At 36.8% G+C, this 21,662-nt stretch overlaps 2 protein-coding genes across 5 annotated transcripts in view; one reads left to right on the forward strand and one right to left on the reverse strand.

The window, feature by feature from the left end:
- Positions 1-2,059: 2,059 nt before the first annotated feature.
- On the forward strand, positions 2,060-11,513 carry mad2l1 (MAD2 mitotic arrest deficient-like 1 (yeast)). Its single transcript, XM_077201576.1, has 5 exons — positions 2,060-2,217; positions 3,288-3,434; positions 5,808-5,928; positions 6,724-6,827; positions 11,216-11,513. The coding sequence occupies exons 1-5, from the start codon at positions 2,154-2,156 to the stop codon at positions 11,386-11,388; spliced, it is 609 nt and encodes a 202-aa protein (XP_077057691.1). The 5' UTR covers positions 2,060-2,153; the 3' UTR covers positions 11,389-11,513.
- Positions 11,514-12,797: 1,284 nt separating this feature from the next.
- Positions 12,798-21,662, reverse strand: part of pde5ab (phosphodiesterase 5A, cGMP-specific, b) — a 63,986-nt gene continuing 55,121 nt past the window's right edge. For all 4 annotated transcript variants that reach the window (XM_077201523.1, XM_077201524.1, XM_077201521.1 and 1 more), the window contains exons 16-21: positions 18,757-18,857; positions 18,560-18,637; positions 18,415-18,478; positions 16,955-17,029; positions 16,775-16,858; positions 12,798-15,253 (exon numbers count right to left, since the gene is read on the reverse strand). In XM_077201523.1, coding sequence (XP_077057638.1) covers positions 15,131-15,253; positions 16,775-16,858; positions 16,955-17,029; positions 18,415-18,478; positions 18,560-18,637; positions 18,757-18,857 — 525 coding nt within the window. In that variant the 3' untranslated portion in view covers positions 12,798-15,130. The remainder of the gene's footprint in view (positions 15,254-16,774; positions 16,859-16,954; positions 17,030-18,414; positions 18,479-18,559; positions 18,638-18,756; positions 18,858-21,662) is intronic.

Raw genomic sequence — 21,662 nt, forward strand, 5'->3', positions numbered from 1 at the left:
TATGGGCTTCTCCCTTGACTTTATGCCTCATAGACAGTAAAAGATTGCCTGCAAGCTTCTCCTCCTGTCTTTACGGTAATGTCTCTATTGTGCGACATAAAGTCACGTGGTTATGACGCAATCGTTAGCCTGTTTTTAACAAAAACGGCTTCTACGGGGCCATAACGTAAGATACAAAGTAATGGAGCCTTTTTTACACATTGTCGTGTTTCTTTAGAAATAAATAATGGACAAATGAAGTCTTTGGACGCCTCAGATGTAAAGTTATTCGCTGTCAAAGTGACGCCAAAATGAATGGGAGTCAAAGTAATGCTAACAGCAGGTGAAGTTCTGCTACAATGGCGGCTTCCGCGAGGCTTCAGTTTCCGGCTGATGGATTACCCGCTTGCTTTAAACCGAGATCTGAATGTGATATTTTTCTTCCTGAACGTTGATTCGTTCAACGCGAGCTGTGATAATGGCGCATGCGCTTACGTCACACGCAGCGTCAAGATTCAGTCTGGCCAGCGCATGTGGGTGTGGATGGAAATGAGGAAGCGGACAAGCTGGCAAAGAAAGCATTAAATCATCAGCAAATAGAAATGAATGTATTATTAAGTAAATCGGAAATCAAGAGATTGATATCAATTGAAAATAGAAAGAAATGGCAAACGATATGGAATGAGTCTAAAGGAAGACATCTATATCAGATTCAGGAGTTTATTGGAAAGGAGAGGAAAAGATATGGAAATAGGAAAAAAAGATATAATTATTTCAAGGTTCAAGGTTTTTATTGATTTAATGTAACATTATAATTTTCTGAGATTTTGAATTTGGGTTTTTCATAAACTGTTAGCCATAATCAACTAAATTATAACTTTTGCACGATATTCAAATTTTTCGAGTTTCACCTGTATATATCTAACCTAAATAAGACACTTTATCTTGCACATACATATTTATACAGGTGAAACTCGGAAAATTAGAATATCGTGCAAAAGTTATAATTTTGTGGATTATGACTTACAGATTATGAAAAACCCAAATTCAAAATCTCAGAAAAGTTGAATATTACATGAAATCAATAAAAAAATATTTTAAATGCATAAATGTCAGCCCTCTGAAAAGTATGATCATGTATATGTATATATATATATATATATATATATATATATATATATATATATATATATATATATATATATATATATATATACAACAAAACGTGCTTTGTTATATAAAAATATATATTGATATATTTACTAAATGTATTAGTTTGACCTTTTAATTTGAATTACTGAAATACATGAACTTTTGATTTTTTTTCGTGACATAGGTCTATTATTGTAATTGTTCGAGTTTCACTTGTAAAATATCTGTCTATGGTAAATACAGGCCTACAATATAACATTACCGCTATGTATGTTACTCGATTACTCCCGCCCATTTCGGGGTCCTAGTCTGGCCGACTGCGATTGGTTAGTATTTTTAAGGACGTTAAAAACGACAATACGATTGGTTCAGCTACTAGAGCTGTCCCGCGATTTGCCTAAGAAGATTGACAATTAAAACGTTTCATACGTTTTTGAAAATAAATGATCAAACCAGAATTGCCAAAAAAATTTATTTGACTACATGTAATGACTTAATATCGTACAAAAATGAAGCGTATAGCCTACTCTATCGATGGAGATCGATCAACAACACGAAAAACGGGTTCGGCCCACCGTCTAATGCAGTTAATACAAGAGTTGGGATGGATGGGAATTGACGGGAATTCAATAAAAGTATTGTTAGGAAACGAGGCAAGACAGTCAAGAGTCCATGGAATATTTAAATATCTAAAAGATACAGGAATCTAGTTGTAGAATCTAGGTGTTTTTTTGTGTTTTTTTAGTGTGTATGTATATATATATATATGTGTGTGTGTGTATATAATTTTTATTTTATCTATTATTTGCTGTTTCCCCTCGTTGATTCATATTCTTCCAAAACGATGTGCACTCCACACTCCAGATCAGTAGGTGGCGGTAATGCGTCTTTTACGTTGGCTTGGCAACCCGCCATAAAGCAACAGAAGAAGAAGATTTAAACTGGTCGGCGGTTAATAGAAAACAAGCAGCATCGAGGAGTGAATTTACACGCAAATTTACCGAATCTAAACTCAATTCAAGATGTCTAAGACTTTGAAGGGAATCACTCTGAAGGGGAGTGCGGAACTTGTTGCCGAATTTTTCTGTAAGTAACGTTACTGATTTTCGGACAGATTAATGCGTTTCATGGCGTCGTAAATGTTTGTCGTAGTTACAATAGAAATAGAATTGAAATCGAAAGGCATCCTGAGGTGTCCTAATATTATTTCATAAGTCTCGTGCCATTGTTAAAGCTGACTGCTGTTTTAATCTCAAATGTGTGGTTTTAAGATGTTATTTGTGATAATGCGTTAACCCTGTAAAGCCTGACATTTGAAAATAAGTTAGTCCGAAAAATCAAATGATATAAAAATGTATTGGACATTTACACTATCAAATGCATTTAAAGAGTTTGCTTATGTGTTTTTTGAGCATCGCATGTTATGCATCACGCTTTTATGATTAATATAGTAACGTTAGCCTATGAGATTGAGTTCATACTCAAGAAAAAAACCACTATTCAGAGGCTCAAATATGATATTTGTTGCTAAGCTGATAACTTATGTGGCCAAAAAGTAAGGTAAAATAAATCAATAACAGCATAGCATCTAGTTGCATAAAAAGCATATTAATATCTTTATCTTCCAATAATGTCTTGGATGATATTTAAATGCTTAACGTTAGTTGTATGACCAAAGCTCTGTAGTTTTAAAACACATAATGCAGTTCAATGATGATCAACAGATGAACAAACCTTCCTTAAAAGCCTGGTGATCATATTTAATACTCCATTAAAATAATATAGATAATTAAAGGGGTGGTATAATACCCTTTTCACAAGATGTAAAATAAGTGCATAATATAAATGTGAAGTTTTAGCTGAAAATACCCCACAGATATTTTTATAAAGCATGTTAAAATTGACACTTTTTTTGAAGCTAAAACTTCACATACACACTCTGGGGACATCAGAGACTTATTTTACATCTTGTAAAAAGGGCATTATACTAAAAGCCCCCCCCCTTTAATAATTTTTACAAGACACGTGAAGCACGAGCTTAAGATGGACTTTTGTACAATTACTGTATACAATTAGCAATAGTGTGCCGTGCCTTTGCTGTTCCAGAAAATAATTTGGTTTATTAAAATAAATAATCTATATTTTGTGGTCCGTAGCGTTCGGGATCAACAGCATCCTCTACCAGCGAGGGATTTATCCGGCGGAAACCTTCACCAGAGTCACACAATACGACATGAGTCTTCATCTCACCACAGACTCCAAGCTGAAGAACTACCTCACCAACGTCATCACACAACTCAAGGGTGCGTTTCCTGCAAACACACCTGTCTGAGAAACCACAGCACACACACATTCCTTTCATTAACATTAGCTATTCAGTGCAGTGTTGTCGTTTTTTGTATTTAACATTAAATGTGTTTTCAACTCATTTGATGCATTGAAGTTTTTCCCAGAAGAAATGAATAGTTTGTGTGTGCGGTTACACACTCTGAGTGGCCGTGAATGCTACAAAAAACACACGAAAATCATCATAAGCCCTATTCGCACGGGATTAGTACTATCTGGGGAGCTCGTGTGATTTAGAAATTACCCCGCCACATTCGCACGGGATAACCCAAGCCTGTGGTTTTGCTCTAATTTACCGACTTATCTCCCGGATATGACGTCAATAGGATATTGCTTGGAAACGTATTTTCGTTATAGGTCTAGCTGTATGATATATTATGACATAAACAGAATAAAGTATACCGCACGCTGCTATACATGTCATTCATCTCCATCTAATCATTCTTTTTGTTTTTGCTCTTCTGATGATTTTCAGCTTTCACTTTCTGCAAATTGTGTAGTTGTGTATAGCGATATGACCCAGCACCCAAAATACTATCAAAACACTCCAACGCAGCCTCCATGCTTCGCGAAAGATGGATAAAAAGGAGCACATGAAACAAAAACCTTGAAAAAACGATATAAGATCCGACTGATATTATCACGGGACCTCGGTGTTCGGCGAAATATAGTAGGTCATTTGCGGGGGAATTTGTACTTTTCAAATTACAGACATGGCCAATTCGCACGGGATAAAGATCTCAGACAAACTCCGCAATTATTACAAATGACTAGAGGTAACCAGGTAATACTTATCCCGTGCGAATAGGGCTTAAAACGGGAAAGAGCTTGACTGAATTGATTGAGGGGACATTTCATTTTATATTTTACAATATTATTACAACATTATTTTCCTGTTATCTCTGTAAAGCTGCTTTGAAACAATCTGTATTGTAAAAAGCGCTATAGAAATAAAGGTGACTTGACTTGAGATTGACTGAACAACTAGATTTGATGAAATCTGAGGTGTATTTTTACAGACTGACGAAAGCTACAAAACAGAGACGCAAATTAATCTCTGCAATTCAAAAACAACTGGATCCAGACAGAGAAAGGAGGATCAGTTTTCATTGTCAATATGCTGAATTATGGGGTAAAATCAGACCCTGTATATTGTATTGACAACTCAATTAAATATTAACCATCGTATATTCTGCATAATTGGATGTTTTTAAATAAACACATTCAATTATGCAAGTATAAACTATACAAGTTTTAGGGCTGGATGATATATATATATATATATATATATATATATCATTGATATGTGATCACATGGATTTAGACCTATATTGTAATTATATAAAGCGTTCACAGGCAAATTTGCTTTATGTATTTCCCCGGCGTCAAAATCCGGCTCATATAAATGTCAGGAAACGGGATTCTACAGTAAACGTTTAAATCGGTAGCTTAAAGTCACCAAAAAATCCTTATTACTTTTTAATTCATGTTCCTGGAAATCTTGAATCAGAATACCATCTCTTGTCTTCTGATGATGTGGGCGGGGCTATAACCTGTCACTCACATGAGCTCAGCCAATAGCAAACCACAACCATCCAATCAATTCCCACAGACACAATCAAGCCCCGCCCACATGTGTTCTTGTTCCAGAAGCGCTTCACTCGGATATACGACAATATAGGGAAGAAAAGACCAGCACAACATCAATTTCATGCTGATTTTAATAAAACAAACGTTTATTTTGGTTTGTTGTGATCACGTGACCAGCTGATAATTCAAGGTGCTTGAAGAACTTGAATTAGACTTTTTGCAATTTAAGTCTAGGAGAACAGCCATATTTAAGAAAGGGTGCTTAAATTATTGGAAGACAAAAGGCTATATTAGAAAGCAGTGTTTAATTTTATAGATAAAACAATCTTTCTCACCCGTCTGATATTGATATAGAGCCGTTTCACATTGCTACGAGCGTGATGTTGCTAATTTAATTCAATTATATGGTACCGCTTTGAATTTTTTAGATTTGAAAGATAATAAATGTATTGTTTCAGTGAGATCTGATTGTAGTCCTTGAAAACCAAAAAAGTGCTTAAAGTCCTGGTATTTAATTTTACGGTATCTGTACGAACTCTGTGAATGACAAAATGAACACTGAATGTGTTGATCATGTGCCAGCGCTTAAAATGGCGGTGAGTGAATCAGTCTCACCTTACATTTAAAAAGAGCCTGTCATTTCTGTCATTGAGCCGAAGTTGAGATTAGCTTGGTTAGCTGCGAGCGCTCCTGCGTGTGATCTGTGGAGTGTGTTTGCTCAGTGATGTCCGTCTCTGCAGAATGGCTGTTCGATTGCACCGTTCAGAAGCTGGTGGTCGTGATCACGTGTCTGGAGACCAACGAGGTCCTGGAGCGATGGCAGTTCGACATCGAGTGTGACAAGGCGGCGAAGGAGAGCGGGTACGTGTTTTAATCGCTCAGATCAGAAGAATGATTCGTTATCTTCAGATTCAATCACAGCCGTAAATGGGAATCGGAATCGTTATCGTTAAAATTCAAACGATACCCGATTCTTTTCGATTCCCAATTAGGAAAAACAACTAAAACTTTGGTATCATATATTGCTGAATATATTGCTGACAACAAAAATCAACAGGCTAAAAAACACTTACACAAGAAACGTTTGCCTGTGGTTTAAAAACACCACATAAAAACAACTGGGATACATTTCAAGTATTATTAAAGACAAGTAAACACTCAGTAATTAAAAAATTAGCAATCACAACAAATAGATAAATAACTGAACAAAGATACGATTGAAAAAGTGTTTTAAGATTTTCAGTATTCATGTACAGAAACTGTCATCAAATGTAAAATAAAACTGTACTTTATAAATAAAATATACATTACAGTTATTTTTGTTACTTGTTAAATATGTCATTCAGTCAAAAACGAGTGAATTTTCTCTTTTGTTTGATTAGTGTTATTATAGAGAGAGACAACAGGAATATTAGTGCTGTCACTTTAAGAGCTGCACGGATCCAATATACTGTGTGTGCAGCATTGAAAACAACGCAGGAGTCTCACACACTTCAATGGTTTAAAGTCATATTGAAATGCTCACAAAGGAATCGAAATTTTCATTGTATAACAATTATTAGTTTCCCAACCCTAGCCATGAAGTTAAGCGATTTAATTTGAATGTTCTCTTGCGTGAGCAATGCAAATATGAATGTTCATGACTGTATGTTCCAGTGCTCCCAGGGAGAAGTCCATCAAGGCCATCCAGGAGGAGATCCGCTCGGTCATCCGCCAGGTCACCGCCACCGTCACCTTCCTGCCGCTGCTGGAGACGGCCTGTAAGTTCATCTGTGATCGAGACCATTCACACCGGACACGTTCTTAGAGGAGGAGTTACTCCGGAATCGACATTTCCTGAGCATTTACTCTCTCCGCACGTCATCCAAGATGTTCATGTCTTTCTCCCTTCAGGCTAACAGAAATGAAGGTTTTTGAGGAAAACACTCCAGGATTTTTCTCCATATAGTGACTTAAAGTCCAACGGGTCGAAGGTCCAAATCAGTGCAGCTTCAAAGTCTCGACACGATCCAGCCGAGGAATAAGAGTCTGATCTAGACAAATCAGCGCACATTTTATAACAAAATAAACATTTATATCCTTTTAAACCGTAATGTGTGTCGCATCACAGCTCGTGCAAGACCAGCACTTGTGGTTAAAAGTATATAAATGTTTATTTTGTTATAAATGTGCGCTGGTTTGTGTATATCAGACTCTTATTCCTCGGCTGGATCGTGTCGAGACTTTGAAGCTGCACTGAAACTCACATTTGGACCTTCGACCCGTTGGACTCCATTGAAGTCACTATATGGAGAAAATCCTGGAGTGTTTTCCTCAAAAACCTTCATTTCTTTTCGCCTGAAGGAAGAAAGACATCCTTGAACTGATACTTTAATATAAAAGCACATTCTTCGTTCTGCATTTTCTACAATCAGAGTTAGGCTGAGTGTGAAATCACCGTTCCCTACATTACTCCACTAATGTAGTTCACTTGAAGTGAATGAGAACGAGTGAGTGAGTGCAGACACTAGTGCGCTGGAAGAGCCGTCGCTTTTACATAGTTTGTGTTGTTTAATCATTTGAAACTTAGCAAATGACTCCAGTAGAAATTAAAGGATTTATCTAGCATGTACAAGCAAGCAATAAGCTACGAGAGGCTGTGCTGTATCGTGGGTAAGTCCCGGCTGGAGGGCGTTGTTAGGGCACTGGAAAACGCCCTCAACTGTTAAAAGACAAGATATCGCAGCGGACATTCAAACTAATTTTTTATGAACATTGGACTGACCAGAAGGAAAATGCCGGGACTGTAAATGCAGGAACACTCGATTACTCGATCTCTCACAATACTCTAGATTTAACGAAAAACATCAATGATATCAAACATGTTCATGTTGCTAAGAGTGTGTAGTGACACATAGAACTGTTGGGTGAAGCGGTTTATCGTGAATAAAACACAGCAATTGACCAATCAGAATCAAGGATTGTAACTAACCGTTTTATAAACCTTAATTAATCACCAATAAAAAGGCATGTATAATATTACGCCGTATCCACATTGGACCAGCGCTCGTCAGATCGATAAATGATTCAGATGCAGCGCCATCTTCTGGTCAGACGTGGAAATTCATTCAGTGCTCGACTCTGACAGTGCATTATGGGTATTCGCTAGCCATTGTGTACATCGGTTTTATGCGTTATTGTGGTGCATTATAGGATTGAGTGATTGAATTTATCATCTTAGTTTTTGTATTTTAATTCTTTAATGAATTAGTTAAATATTGTGCCAATGATTCATTTCACCAATTTTGCATATGCAAATGCCATTCATTAGACTATAAAAGGTGTCTTTAACTATGTACTTGCTTCAAATTAATTCGGTACAGTGTACTTATATTGCAAAACAGGTAGAACTTTATTTATTACAATAACTGGGTACCTAATCTTAACCCACATTGTAACCTTATATATTATATTATATGTCCAGTTAGTTTAGGACCGGTTTGTTGCTACGGGTGGGTTTAAGGTCAACCGTGTCATTATAGATGTAATTACAGTGTATCAAATGCTTGATTTAAAGGGGCATTCGGCAACTATTTCAGCTTAATATAACCGTTTAGAAATCATTTGGATGGTTAATAACCTGTTCTGGTGAGAATGGTGACTTTCCCCGCTCCCCCCAACGTTCCCAGGTGGAAAACCAGCCTCGCAACATGAGGACTAACGTCCCGGTAAGTTGGAAAGAGGAAGTCTCGTGAGAATCGAGAACGAGCGAGAAACACGAACTGCTTTACGGCAATTCGACATAAACACACCAGGATTCCCACTCGTCATGGAAAACCTGGAAAATCGCTGATAAACTTTCCAGTCATGGAAAACTTGAGAAAATGTCCTGGAAAATCTTGTTGTCCTGGCAAATTATTTTTTTGAAAGTTCTTCGGTTTTTATTTAGCAGAGAACAAAGAGATTATCACTGGCCAAAAAAAAGGTAAAATGCTCAAACCTCACACACAATATAGCCTACTAGCCGAGAGTCTTTCTTTAGACGCAAAGACATGCTCGAATTTCCTGCGGAAATCCACCAGTACCACTGGAATTAAAAACATTATTACAAGCTTACAGTTTTCAATCGAGCTACGGCAAGCAGAGAGTTTTGAACACTGGCGGGTTATGTACTTAATTTCTATTGTAGATGCATGTTATGTAGATAATTTTTAACCCCAAAAAAGTTACGGACTGGAGCTTTAAATAAAACATTCAAATAGTTCCAATATTTTTTGTTATAATATTGACACTGGCAACAAGAACAATTTGTCATAATTTATGATTAAGAGATCATATTAAAAACTGATTTTATAGTTAAGTCATGGCAATAAACTATGGAAATTTGTTTCTGCCACTGAATAAAAAATGAAAAGGGTAATTGCAACTTTTTATCTCACAATTTTTCATTATTATTTAAAGGGCGTGTTAGTTACACACAAAAGGCAGCAGCACAGGAGACATTTTAAAATATTAAAAATAAAAGGATCCCTCTCTGGAGAAGCGTTCGGTTTTCCCGCTTTCAAATTAGGTAGCGAATCCGCCATGGCGCGAGCGCAGCTGGCTTTTAAAGTGATGGGATATGAGACTCTGATTGGTTTATTGCACATTATGCCTAAACACACCCATTACTCATTAAGAGAATAGGTACAACCCTTGCGCCGGGAGCGCCGACCATTTTACCTGTCGTTAAACTAACAAAAGTGGATTCAGAGAAGAGTGATGGCCTCATATCTTGCAATTCTGACTTTATACCTTGCAGTTGCGAGTTTATATCACAATTATGTAGACTCGCAATTGCAAGAAAAAAAGTCGCAATTACCTTTTTTATTTTTTATTCTGTGGCGTAAACAAGCTTCCATTGTCAATGTATGATTAAGAGCTCATATTAAAAACTGATTTTATAGTTAAGTCATGGTAATAAACTGTACGCCTTTTAAAGACTTAGGGCTGAATTCGTAATCGCCCCCTCAACCCTCATTCACTATTGCCGACGTTTGTCCACTAATACTGTTCACTTGAAGGAGTGAATGAAAACGAGTGAGTGAATTCGGACACCCGTGAGTGTACATCGGTTGTACACTCGTTATTGCAGTGCAATGTGGGATTGAATGAGTGCACTCAGTAACGTCCACTATAGTTTCAGACAGCACTACAAAATGGCTGTCCCCTCAAATAGCGCCCTATCTGAGGGTATATGGGCCGATTTCGGATTCAGGATTAGAGAGCGATATATCACTTTAGCGCGTGATCCTTGTCTGTTATTCCCCCCATAGTAAAATTGAAAATGTCCTGGAAAATGATCGCTGAAAAAGAGTGGGAACCCTGCACACACGCCGCCCTCAATGTGTGTGATGTATTACCCAACCTAGGTAGACACACTCCACACGATAAAGGTGGCGGCTCCGATAATAACAACTGCACATGAGCAGCGGTAGAACGGGGGAGGAAGGGCCGCAAGTGAGTTTTTTTGTGAAATAGTGTTGTGAAATATACGCCTCACAGCTGTAGGGGGCGCTCACTGAGAAAACATGCGACGACAAAAGTGAAAATCAGCGAAGAAATAGCTAGAGTTGCCGAATGCCCCTTTAATCGTTATAGTACATTGGAGTTAAATAGTTTTGGTTGCACTTTATATTCGATGTGACTAACGTTTTTGTCCTATATATATTAGATAAATCTACCTATAGGTAGATGTAATTCTTTAATGAATTAGGCCTAGGTAAATATTGTGGCAATAATTAATTTAGTTTAAGCAGTTTTGCATATGCAAATGCCATTCATTAGACTGTAAAAACTTTGGTCCTACTTTATATTAGGTGTCTAATTACTATGTACTTGCGTCAAAAATTATTTCGGTGCAGTTTACTTATTGTGTTGATGTATTGCAAAACAGGGAGCACTTTATTTTACAATAACTGGGTGATAACTAGCCTTGAACCTAATCTTAACTCGCTTAGTTTCCTTATATGTTAGTTTAGGACAGGTTTGTTGGTACGGGTGTGTTTAAGGTCAACCGTGTCATTATAGATGATAATAACGTTTGAATCAAGCATTTGATCGACTGTAAAGTGCATTGAAGTTTTGGACTCCCACTATGATCATGTGACTGACTCTTGCTCTCCGATAGGCGCGTTCGACCTGCTGATCTACACGGATAAAGACCTGCAGGTGCCGGAGCAGTGGGAGGAGTCAGGGCCTCAGCTCATCGACCAATCAGAGGAGGTGCGCTTGCGGTCCTTCACCACCTCCATTCACAAGGTCAACAGTATGGTGGCCTACAAGAGGACAGACTCCATGTGATCGCAACGCTTCTCGTTCTGTTACAACGTTTCAGTCTTGTGTATATATCTATATAAAGCTTATTTCTTATTTGTTGTTTTAAAGACTGTATTCTCTTATACAGAAAATAAATATCTTGTTTCCAAGATTGTATTGTTGATGTATTTCTTTGATTACTCGCAGTTTCCTCTAGATGGCGACACATCTAAGTTTAGGAGATCTGCACAAAGCCTGTCAAGAGTAAATTTGATCCCAAATTCAAACTTGTAGTTTTTTTACTACTATATTATTAGTGATGTACATATACATGATTCTAATACTAGTTCTCACTTTAAGATGATGGTTTGAACTATCCCAAAAAGCTGATTTACATTACTGTATAGAAAAGTCAACAATGAACGTTTATTTTAAAAGATCACGTGAAATGCACGATCTGTATGAGGATTGATCCACTCAAACCTTGAGCTTCGTGTCTGTCTAGCTTGGGGTTAGTGAAGGTTTTTAGTTTCATAAAGCAGTGTCGCATTAATTACACTGAACAAGACACAAAGGACTCGATTGTGAGAATGTGGAGCAGCATAAAGGATGTGAACGTGTTTGATCTGAGGCAGGTTGTGCTTGTGGACATCAGGGTTTTAATGCTCACGAGAAACACCTGCTTCATTTCTGAGAGAAGAGCCTCGCATTTTTATCCTAAACGGGTGGTTGATCATTTGACTTTTTTCTTTTCTAACTTTGCAGATGTTGTTTATGCTCAAACAGCAACATTAAAGTAGCGAAGATCAAAGCAAAGGGAGATATTTTATTTTACAGAAATCACTTTTTGAGGACTACAACAAACGGCTGGTAGGAACTACAATGAGCTTCACAACATCACTAACCCTAAAATTTACATAAACTCCGCCCCCCCGGAACACGATTTATAGATTATCATGACCGAATATGCTAATTAATGACTAGAAGATAGTTAACTCCACATCAGCTTCATAAATTCATCAACTAACCGTTCAGAAATGTTGCTTCTGTACGCCCGAGCTCTATAACGGCTGCGTGAAATAAGCGTAATAACCTCATTTCTAAACATCTCTTCTCAAGAGGGATTTTTTTGCAGCATTTTTGAAAAAAACTTTTATGATTGACTATTTCATGTAGTCAAAACTTATTTGAAAAAATATTTCATGGTTAGAGGTTAAAGTGCTTTTTAACTCTTTCCCCGCCACTGACGAGTTCTCGCGGAAATCTGCGTTTTAACTGTTATCCATTAGAGGGCGCTGTTACACATCTTCTGACAGAATCTCAGGATCAAAAACACAAATGAAGAAGCGGAAACATTGCTGACGGACATGTTAACTAACATGATCATCAAACATTCAACAGCATACCGACAGAAATGTCGACCCAGGAAGGGTTAACTACTGTGAAGCGGAGACTTTTCTTTCTTTTGATATATTTAATGTTTACATATTCATACAACAATATTCTGGGGCCATAAAAGTTTTGTGAAAATGATCAAAAATGCTGGCAACTTAAAAAAAAATGCTGGCAGGGAACGAGTTAATAAGGTGCCTCCTTAATGATTGTATATCAATGGTCAAATATTGTAAAATAAATACTAACAGAAAATACTAGATCCATCAACAAGTCAGGTATGGAACAGGTTTCTTTTTGAACTTTACATTTCTACACACATCTTATTTCCATCCAAGTATTTGTTGTGATTGTCAAAGGATTTAACACACATTTGTGTAACAGATGATAAATAAGTTCACATATCACAGGTATGCAATGCAAATGAAAAAAAAAAAAAAAATCTACAACATAATATAAACGTATTTTACAAAGTGACGTGAAAAGGTTTAAACAGTGAAAAACGACTGTATTCAATGTGTTCGTTTAAATATCAGCTTACGTTAACAGTGCAATATAGCAAACTAAGATTTAGTATGTGCGTATCAGTAATTCAGAGAGTGAGCTGTACAAGAAATACAGACTACAAGAAAAGATGAGGAATGTTCTGGACTCAATACAAGTCGATATGCTGTCGATTACCACGAGATTTTAAATGAAACTTTCACTCAGTTAACTGAAGAAGTGCACGCGACACGATCGTGGATCAATGGTTATTATCGCAGTTTCCAGAATTAATCCGTGAGTAAACGTACTATAGATTATAGCCTAGAAAGCAAGCAAAGATAATCACTAAGAATCTGTTTCTCGACTTAGTTCATCCGTTTTAATCAATGAATCTCTTATTTACACCGTTTCTACCCGTTGTTTGATGTAATGAGAGGAATAGCGAGTGTTAAGAAAAGTTCGGATCATTTTACTGACTCTCGTTCATCAAAATGAACGAATCTTTATTCAAATCATTTAAAGCCACTTAAATGCATACGAAATGACTCGAATACAGATTTGTTCATAGTTCATTTAATGTTATACTTTTAACAAACAAATTCCCCGAACACATCCACCAACGCAATCTGGATCATATTCTGAATTAAGAAATCATTATATACAGCCAAAGATAATTTACATGGAACATAAATATTTACTTAACCTTCCGAATCTTTCGTTCAACTTCCGAATCTTTCGTTCATTTGTCACGTGACAGACACAAAGTTCATGAACCTCTCTGATTGGCCACTGCGTTCAAGAAATCAACAGACATGCCTGTGATTGGCTGCATTGCTCAACGCTACAAAACACGTTAACGGGATTGGTTACATGTTCGTGACAGTAGAAAAATATTCCTTTTCCGAGTTTGAAATGTCTTGCCCATTAGAGTTCTAGTAAGTGCTCAATTATTAATAATGGTTCTTTTTATTATCAGTGTTGAAAACAGTATTTGCTGCTATATATAATCCCCCCCAGTGTTCTTTACTGTCACTTGACCGGTATTGTACTATTTAATTTTGTTTGTTTATACCAAGCGGTTCTCTCTCTCTTGAATCCTACACTGAAGTGCCTTAAACTGCAGTTCCTCCACTGGCCACTAGAGACCGGCTGCAGAAGAGACTCAATCCCATAGACCCGCATGTTAAAACGCCCAACTTTACAGCAGAAAAACACATGCTTACAGTCTGGTACAAAAAGTGGTTTTGGTCTATATAGCTAATTTTGCCCTTCATGACGACTCTGATGGGGGGTGAATATTTTAATAACTCATCCGTTTAAATTATATTAAGCCTTAAAGTTGTGCATAATTAAGGGCGTGGCCACTTGAGTGACAGGTGGATTGCTGATGATGTCACTACTAGTTGTTTGTTAGCATCACGTCACCTCAGCTAATCCGTCTCGCTGCACATTTTAGTTTATCTGGGAGAGATGCGCTAACAAGATGGCGACGGCCGGCTCCTCCCACTTTGGGCTTCAAAAATGCTCTTCAGAAACATCACGAAAACTACAAACATATTTATTTTACAGTTCACGGTTTTTGTGATGAAATTATTTTTTGTGGTAACAGCATTTCACAAATACTTGTATTGAACCTGGAACATTCCTTTAATCAGTCACAGTTTTAAAGCATGTCTCTTCATACGCTGGATTACCTGCGATCCATCCAACCTTCTCTATTCAAACAAGTGTTTTATAGCACATCAATCTCGATTCAAGAAGTGACTTTATTCTGAGACGTCTTTCACCCAAGCCTACTCAAGTGTGCTTTGTGAGGGTCATCAAACCAGGGTCTTGCAATCCCTCAGTCTCTGGGAAAGGGCCAGGGAATGATGCGAATAGTCCGAGGAATAGCACGCCGACAGAAAGCTTAAAGTCCTCCTTTCAGCAAAGCTCCTTCTTCTCCTTGTTCAGCAAGAATCTTCCAATTCTGCCTGTTCTTCCTACATCCCTCCAGCAGGGGGGAGCAGTTCTCCGAGAGACCCGCCAGCGCCTGCGCACACGAGCAAAGGACAGCAGAAGAAGAAGAAGACAGTTATGGAGACAGACTTCAGTGATGGATGAGAAAGTAGTTTAAAAAGCTTAACGTTGAAGGCTTTCAGTTAGAAGCCCGTTTGAGCCATCAGATAGATAGATAGATAGATAGATAGATAGATAGATAGATAGATAGATAGATAGATAGATAGATAGATAGATAGAAAAATGGATGGATGGATAGATAGATAGATAGATAGATAGATAGATAGATAGATAGATAGAAAAATGAATAGATGGGTAGACAGATAAATCTATATATATATAATATCTATATAGATATAAAAATGGATAGATAGATGTTGCTAGCATGATTTAACACAGTAACATATTTCTGGCATGATTAGCATGTTGTGTGTGATAACGGGAATTTGCACATTTGTCAACATGTTGATAAATTTGATTTAGAAGATTATTTCGAAGATTACTAGCATGCATCCAACACAAATTAGCACGTTGCTAACATTTTTAATATGCTGCTACCAACAATTTAACATGATTCTATCATGAATTAGCACATAACAAACACATTTTAACATGTTGATTGCATGATTTAGCACATTGTTAGCATGTTTCTAACATGATTTAGCACATTGTTAGCATGTTTCTAACATGATTTAGCACATTGTTAGCATGTTTCTAACATGATTAAGCACATTGTTAACATGTTGTTAGCATGTAATAACGTGAATTTTAAAATTTCTCACCATGTTTTAGCATGTTGATAACCAGATTTAGCACATTGTTAGCATGTTGCTAGCAGGTTTCTAGCATGATTCAATAATATGCTAACATGTTTTAGCATGTATGCTAACAGGTTTACATGTTTTACACATTGATATTATTTTTCTATTGGAATAATAATTTTTCTATCATCAATTAGCACATTGTTAACATGTTGTTAGCATTATTTTGTACAATGTTAACGCGTAGCAAGTTGCTAACATGGTTTATCATGTAGCAAACATGTTTTTATCATGATTTAGCACATTACTAACATGATTTAACACCCTGTTAACATGTTTTAACTTCTTAACATGATTCCACACATTGTTAGCATGTTTCTCCATGAATGTGCAAGTTGCTAGCATGGTTTAGCACATTGCTAGCATGTTTGTAACATGAATTAGCACATTGTTAACATGACCTAGCACAATGTTGACATGTTGCTAGCATGTTTTTAACATGATTCGACAATCTGCTAACATTTTTAGCATGTTTGTTAACAGGGTTACATGCTGTACACATATTGCTATTATTTTCCATAAATGTGCATGTTTGCTAACATAATTTAGCATATTGCCAGCATGTTTGTAGCTAACATGAATTTGCACATTTCTAGCATGTTGCTAACATGATTTAACATGTTGTTAACATCTTTTAGCATGTTGCTAGCATGATTTAGCATTAATTACTAGCATGTTTCTAGAGTTAATTAGCAATTGCTAGCATTTGTAGTGCAAAAGAAATTGAGATTTACCTCATATAACTGCGTACAAATGGCATCAATGAAAGACACTTGCATGCTGGGAATTTTATCCTGCTTCTCCCTGTTCATCAGATCCTTGGAAACAATAAAGTCACAAGGTTATTGTCATTTTAACCTGAAGTCTTATAAAACACGACATAAACCTTTCTATAAAGTAAGTAAAGCGCTCACAATAGGCTCAATGTTGAGCTCTCTCCGCTCCTTATCACCTTGTTCAAAGAACTCAGTGGCAACCAGTTCAGCTATCTGTGGAAACACAAACAAATGTTAATTATTGAATTTGCACGGCTATTTTAATCTTAATACAACACTGAACGCTCGATGTTTTCTCTCCACTATGAGCTAACAATAGTGTGTGAATTGTGCAATTTTATGCGCACTTTTGGTCTTAAAGTGACAGTGCGTAATAAACCTAATGCCGTCTGTGCCCTTCGAAGTCTGTGCCATCAAAGAAAAAAAGAAAAGAATTCACTGCTCTTTAATAGCTTTAATAAGATTTAATAATATTTGATTTATGTCCGCTGGAAAGAATAATGCATGCAAGTTGTTATAAATAATGCATATATCCTTCATTGAAAGAAGACCATGTTCTACTTTAGGAGAAGGGGTTTTATTTATTGAACAATTGAACTAAACCCATTAGATTTAGTCAACTAAAATCGCATTGTATTTCGTAGACTAAAACTAAAACAAATCAGATGACTAAAATATGACAACATTTAAATGGCATTTTAATCAAATGACTATGACTAAAACTGAATCAAAATGTGCTGTCAAAATGAACACTGGTGTGAATCAATGCAATGATAAATAATTGGTTTTATTAACTATGAAAAAACTATATAAAGCATGCAAACTGCATAGTGCAGAAATACTAGGAGTAATTTGTTACAGCAACAGTGTCGGCCCAGATCCGGCACACGTGGATTAAACACGGCCCAGATGTGGCCCGGATCTGGGCCGGATACTATGTTGCTATATCATTTTAATAGTCTGTCTAAAGGTCACGAGTTTGCATAATTCTTGATTATAATGTATTCTTGGTTGTTTTATGAGAGTTTAAAGGTTTAAATTATGTTGAGAAGCTGAACCTTCACCAGTTAAATACTGAAGAGAACGAGAGGAGGTGATGGGGACATTTCAAAAGCAATCTTAAAGTCTTAATGTTGTTTATACGTGTATGTGGTGTTTTTAATACGCTTTAAGACAAACCGTGTGTAAATTCATAAATCGACAGCATTGCTGAGTATTTTCTCCTTAAAACTGCAGTGAACCAAAGACAGTCTCAAAAACACGCTTTGAAATCGCTGGTGTTTCTGACGTCACAAACTACCTTGTAACCAATCAGATCAACGTGTGATCGTCAATGAGTGGATCACTGAGTGAGTGAGTGAGTGAGTGGAGGCGGGGCTCATTTGCATATTCATAGAACCGCGAATACTAAATGAGGCAAGGGTGTCGAGTAACATTCAAGATATGTTAAGGCCTTTTTCAATGAAAAAACGTTTAAATATGTAATTTTACAGATCAAAGATGAGTTTTAAGGGATAAAATGATCGACTGCAGGGGGACTTTAAGTCTTTTTTTTCCTCCACTGATTTCAGATGAATGGCTATTTATAGCATGTTTACCTTCTTCTGCACAGGCCAGGGTTTTGTAATAGCAGAAACATCACAAGCTGTCATCAGCATCGACCTGCAGAAGATCATAACATCATAACCAAGAAATATAAGCAAACGGCCCGTGCATAAACGCATTACGCTGCTGGACGTTCACCTCAGCAGATCTCGGTGATCTTCGTCCTCCCACACGAACTGACTGTTCTTCGCCAGCTCGAAGAACTCTGCTCTCTTTCTGCAAATACATGACGAGTAGCATTACGAACGAACAACAGATTTATAAAGATATATAGATTAATAAATCTCTTTTGTCGGCGTGTGAAAGCAGTGTGTGTGTGTGTGTGTGGTACCTACTTCATGTAGAGAGCGAGATCAGTGGCTAAAATAGCTTTCTCAATCATCTTCAGTGTCGCCTTGTACTCGTCCAGAGAGAGAGCGCTCAGAATCTGATTACCCTGAGAGGGGGTGAAAAAACATTTAACGTTTATATATATTAGTATGGCAAAATGAAAAAAATTAATCGCATATTTATTTTTGACCATTTTCACTAAAGTTTCATGGACCCCAGAATATGTTGTATTAATATTTTAACATGCGATATGCCAAAAGAAAGAACAGAGCCTCTGCTTTTAAACAACAAAATCAGTTTTATTCGAGCTTCCTGGGTCGACGTTTCATTACGAAATATCAAGCAGTTTTGATTTATATGCTGTTTAATGTTGGTGTTATTTTACATATGCAAATGAGATCTCTCGTTTGAAAGAAAACAACCTTTTATCCATATTATCATGGCAAGATGAAAACAATTATTCTGTAACTAATCACATATCAATATGCTATTTTTATATGATGATAATTTCACATTGATCCTCTAAATTAATTTTTCACAAAATGTTCATGGCCCCCACAATATTATTGTCACGGGTCGGTTCAGGGAGGACAGAAGATGAGCGTTAGACAGGCAAACACGTACATGCAGCGTTTAACACACACAATAGCGGACACTGAACAGAAGACAGGCAGGAGATAAACACACACACAGATGATTGATGCGAATGACAGGCTGTGAGGTGATCAGTGTCCATGGGAACCGATTGTGGCGGGAAACACAGACAGGGAAACACACGTGACCAAATCCAAAACAAACTGAAAGTCGATGAGCCCAAACGGTGACAATTATGTTGTATGAATATCTTAAAATGCAATATTATGCCAAAAAACGACAACAGAGCCTCTGCTTTTAACCCTCTGGGGTCCTTCGGCCTAAATGGACCCGAAACATTTAAATATTTATTTTTTAAAAATCATAGCTTCATCGGAATGGTCTGAAATTTGGTGACTTTTTTGGTACTTGGTATATGAACATCCAACAAAATTGGGGACAGGATTTGAATAATCTAAGTGGTTGTAAAAGAAATTGTCCTGAAAAAGGTCCTGAGTGTGACCGTGAAACGAAAATCCGTTTTATTCGAGCTTCCTGGGTCGACGTTTCATTCCGGAATATTAAGCAGTTTTGATTTATATGCTGTTTAATGTTGAAAATCACGCTATTTTACATATGCATATGATTACATATGAGATCGCTAATTTTTGCATCTTCTTCACGTGCGTTTCGATCAGGAGATTCTGTAGATGTGTAACAGCGCCCCCTACCGTATAACAGTGAAAACACGGAAAGACCGGAAATTTCCGGGGAAAGAGTTAATATCTGTTTAAAGGCATCTTTGTGATGCACTGTCACTGATACTGATGATTCTTTTCAAGTAGCCACAAATTACAGCCATTCAACATCACAGTAAATTGAAAGCCATATTTTTTTTATATTATATTTTTATTATTATATTTATATTATATTTGATATACTTAAATAACTAGATTATGAATTCCCTCTGCCATCAGGCTTTTAATACTGTTGACAGCGGCAACTAGATATGTGCCAGGCGTCATAAATCTCTGTATTTATTATTTACTTAGTATTATTATCTGTTTATTTATATACTTATCTACTTGAACTTCGGTCCCTGCTTAGTCCACGTATTGTGGCCTGTGTATTTGCTGCTTTGTTCTGGTGCCCAAATGCAATATGATGTCGTTGACAGTGTTTCTGAATGCTTGATTAAGTGTTGTCTTCTTGTCTTGGCTAAAACTGAACCGCCCTACGGGGAGAAATAAAGTTGTGTATACGCTGTCTATGTACGCTTATTTAATGTATCCTTTAAAGTCACACAATATGCACTTTTAACTCTTTCCCTGCCAACATTTTTTTTTAAGTTGCCAGCCACCGCCAGCATTTTTAATAAATTTTGTATTTTTGAAGATGTGTAGCAGCGCCCCCTATCGTATATCAGTGAAAACATGGTTAGCGGGAAAATTTCATCAATGGCGGGGAACGAGTTAAAAAAAAAAAACGGTTCTAAAAGTGGCTTTATTAGCCCGAGTCAGTGTCCTTTAAATAATTTCAAAAGTTTTATCATCTGACGGTATATAAGTAACAGCACACGTCCCATCAAAAAGCCACACAATTTTGAGGTATCACTCTTATCAGTTCTGTACATGATGCGGGCTTGTTGTGTGCCAAAGTTGAATACTTAAGATCGAAGTATGAGCAAGTTCCTCTCATCAGCAGAAGAGTCACAGGTCATCGCACAGAAACGATTAACGGGAACGGTTTACACGTTTACGACACGCCACACGTGTTCATAACTCAGGGCGTTTGCAAACAATCTCTTCTGTTTTGTGTATTATGTAAGGTTTAGGCTCACTGGAGCATTTCTGTTAGATCATAATTTAATCTGTCTGTATAAACACTGTGACAAGTACTGTAGTTTTATTTAAAATATGTCTGCATTTAATATAGTTAGTAATTCTGGCCAGTGCAGATCTTGGTTAGTGCACTACATTATATGAGGAAATGCATAGTTGCATGACGTACTTTTTACAGTATTTGGTCGAGCATTGGCCATTACTGAAGTCACTTTTTCAAAAGTCTTCATTATTAGTTACTTTCTAAACTCGCTTAAACCACAAAACACAAAATAATCTTGTTTGACACTGACTGGAAACAATTCTCACTACTAACTCAGAAAGCATACACTGCATAGTTACACAACACACACCTAGAAAATGCTAACAACTGGGAACACTACATAAATAATGAACTTTTATATTTGATGCTTGGTTTTTCACATAAATCAGTATGGCAAAAACAAAGTATGAATATGGTAATAAAGCCTTTGAATTATGGTAATTTACTTTTTTTA

Source organism: Siphateles boraxobius, unplaced genomic scaffold (assembly GCF_051911475.1).
Source record: "Siphateles boraxobius isolate OS27281-9 unplaced genomic scaffold, OSU_SipBor_1 48, whole genome shotgun sequence".
Classification (NCBI taxonomy): Eukaryota; Metazoa; Chordata; class Actinopteri; order Cypriniformes; family Leuciscidae; genus Siphateles; species Siphateles boraxobius.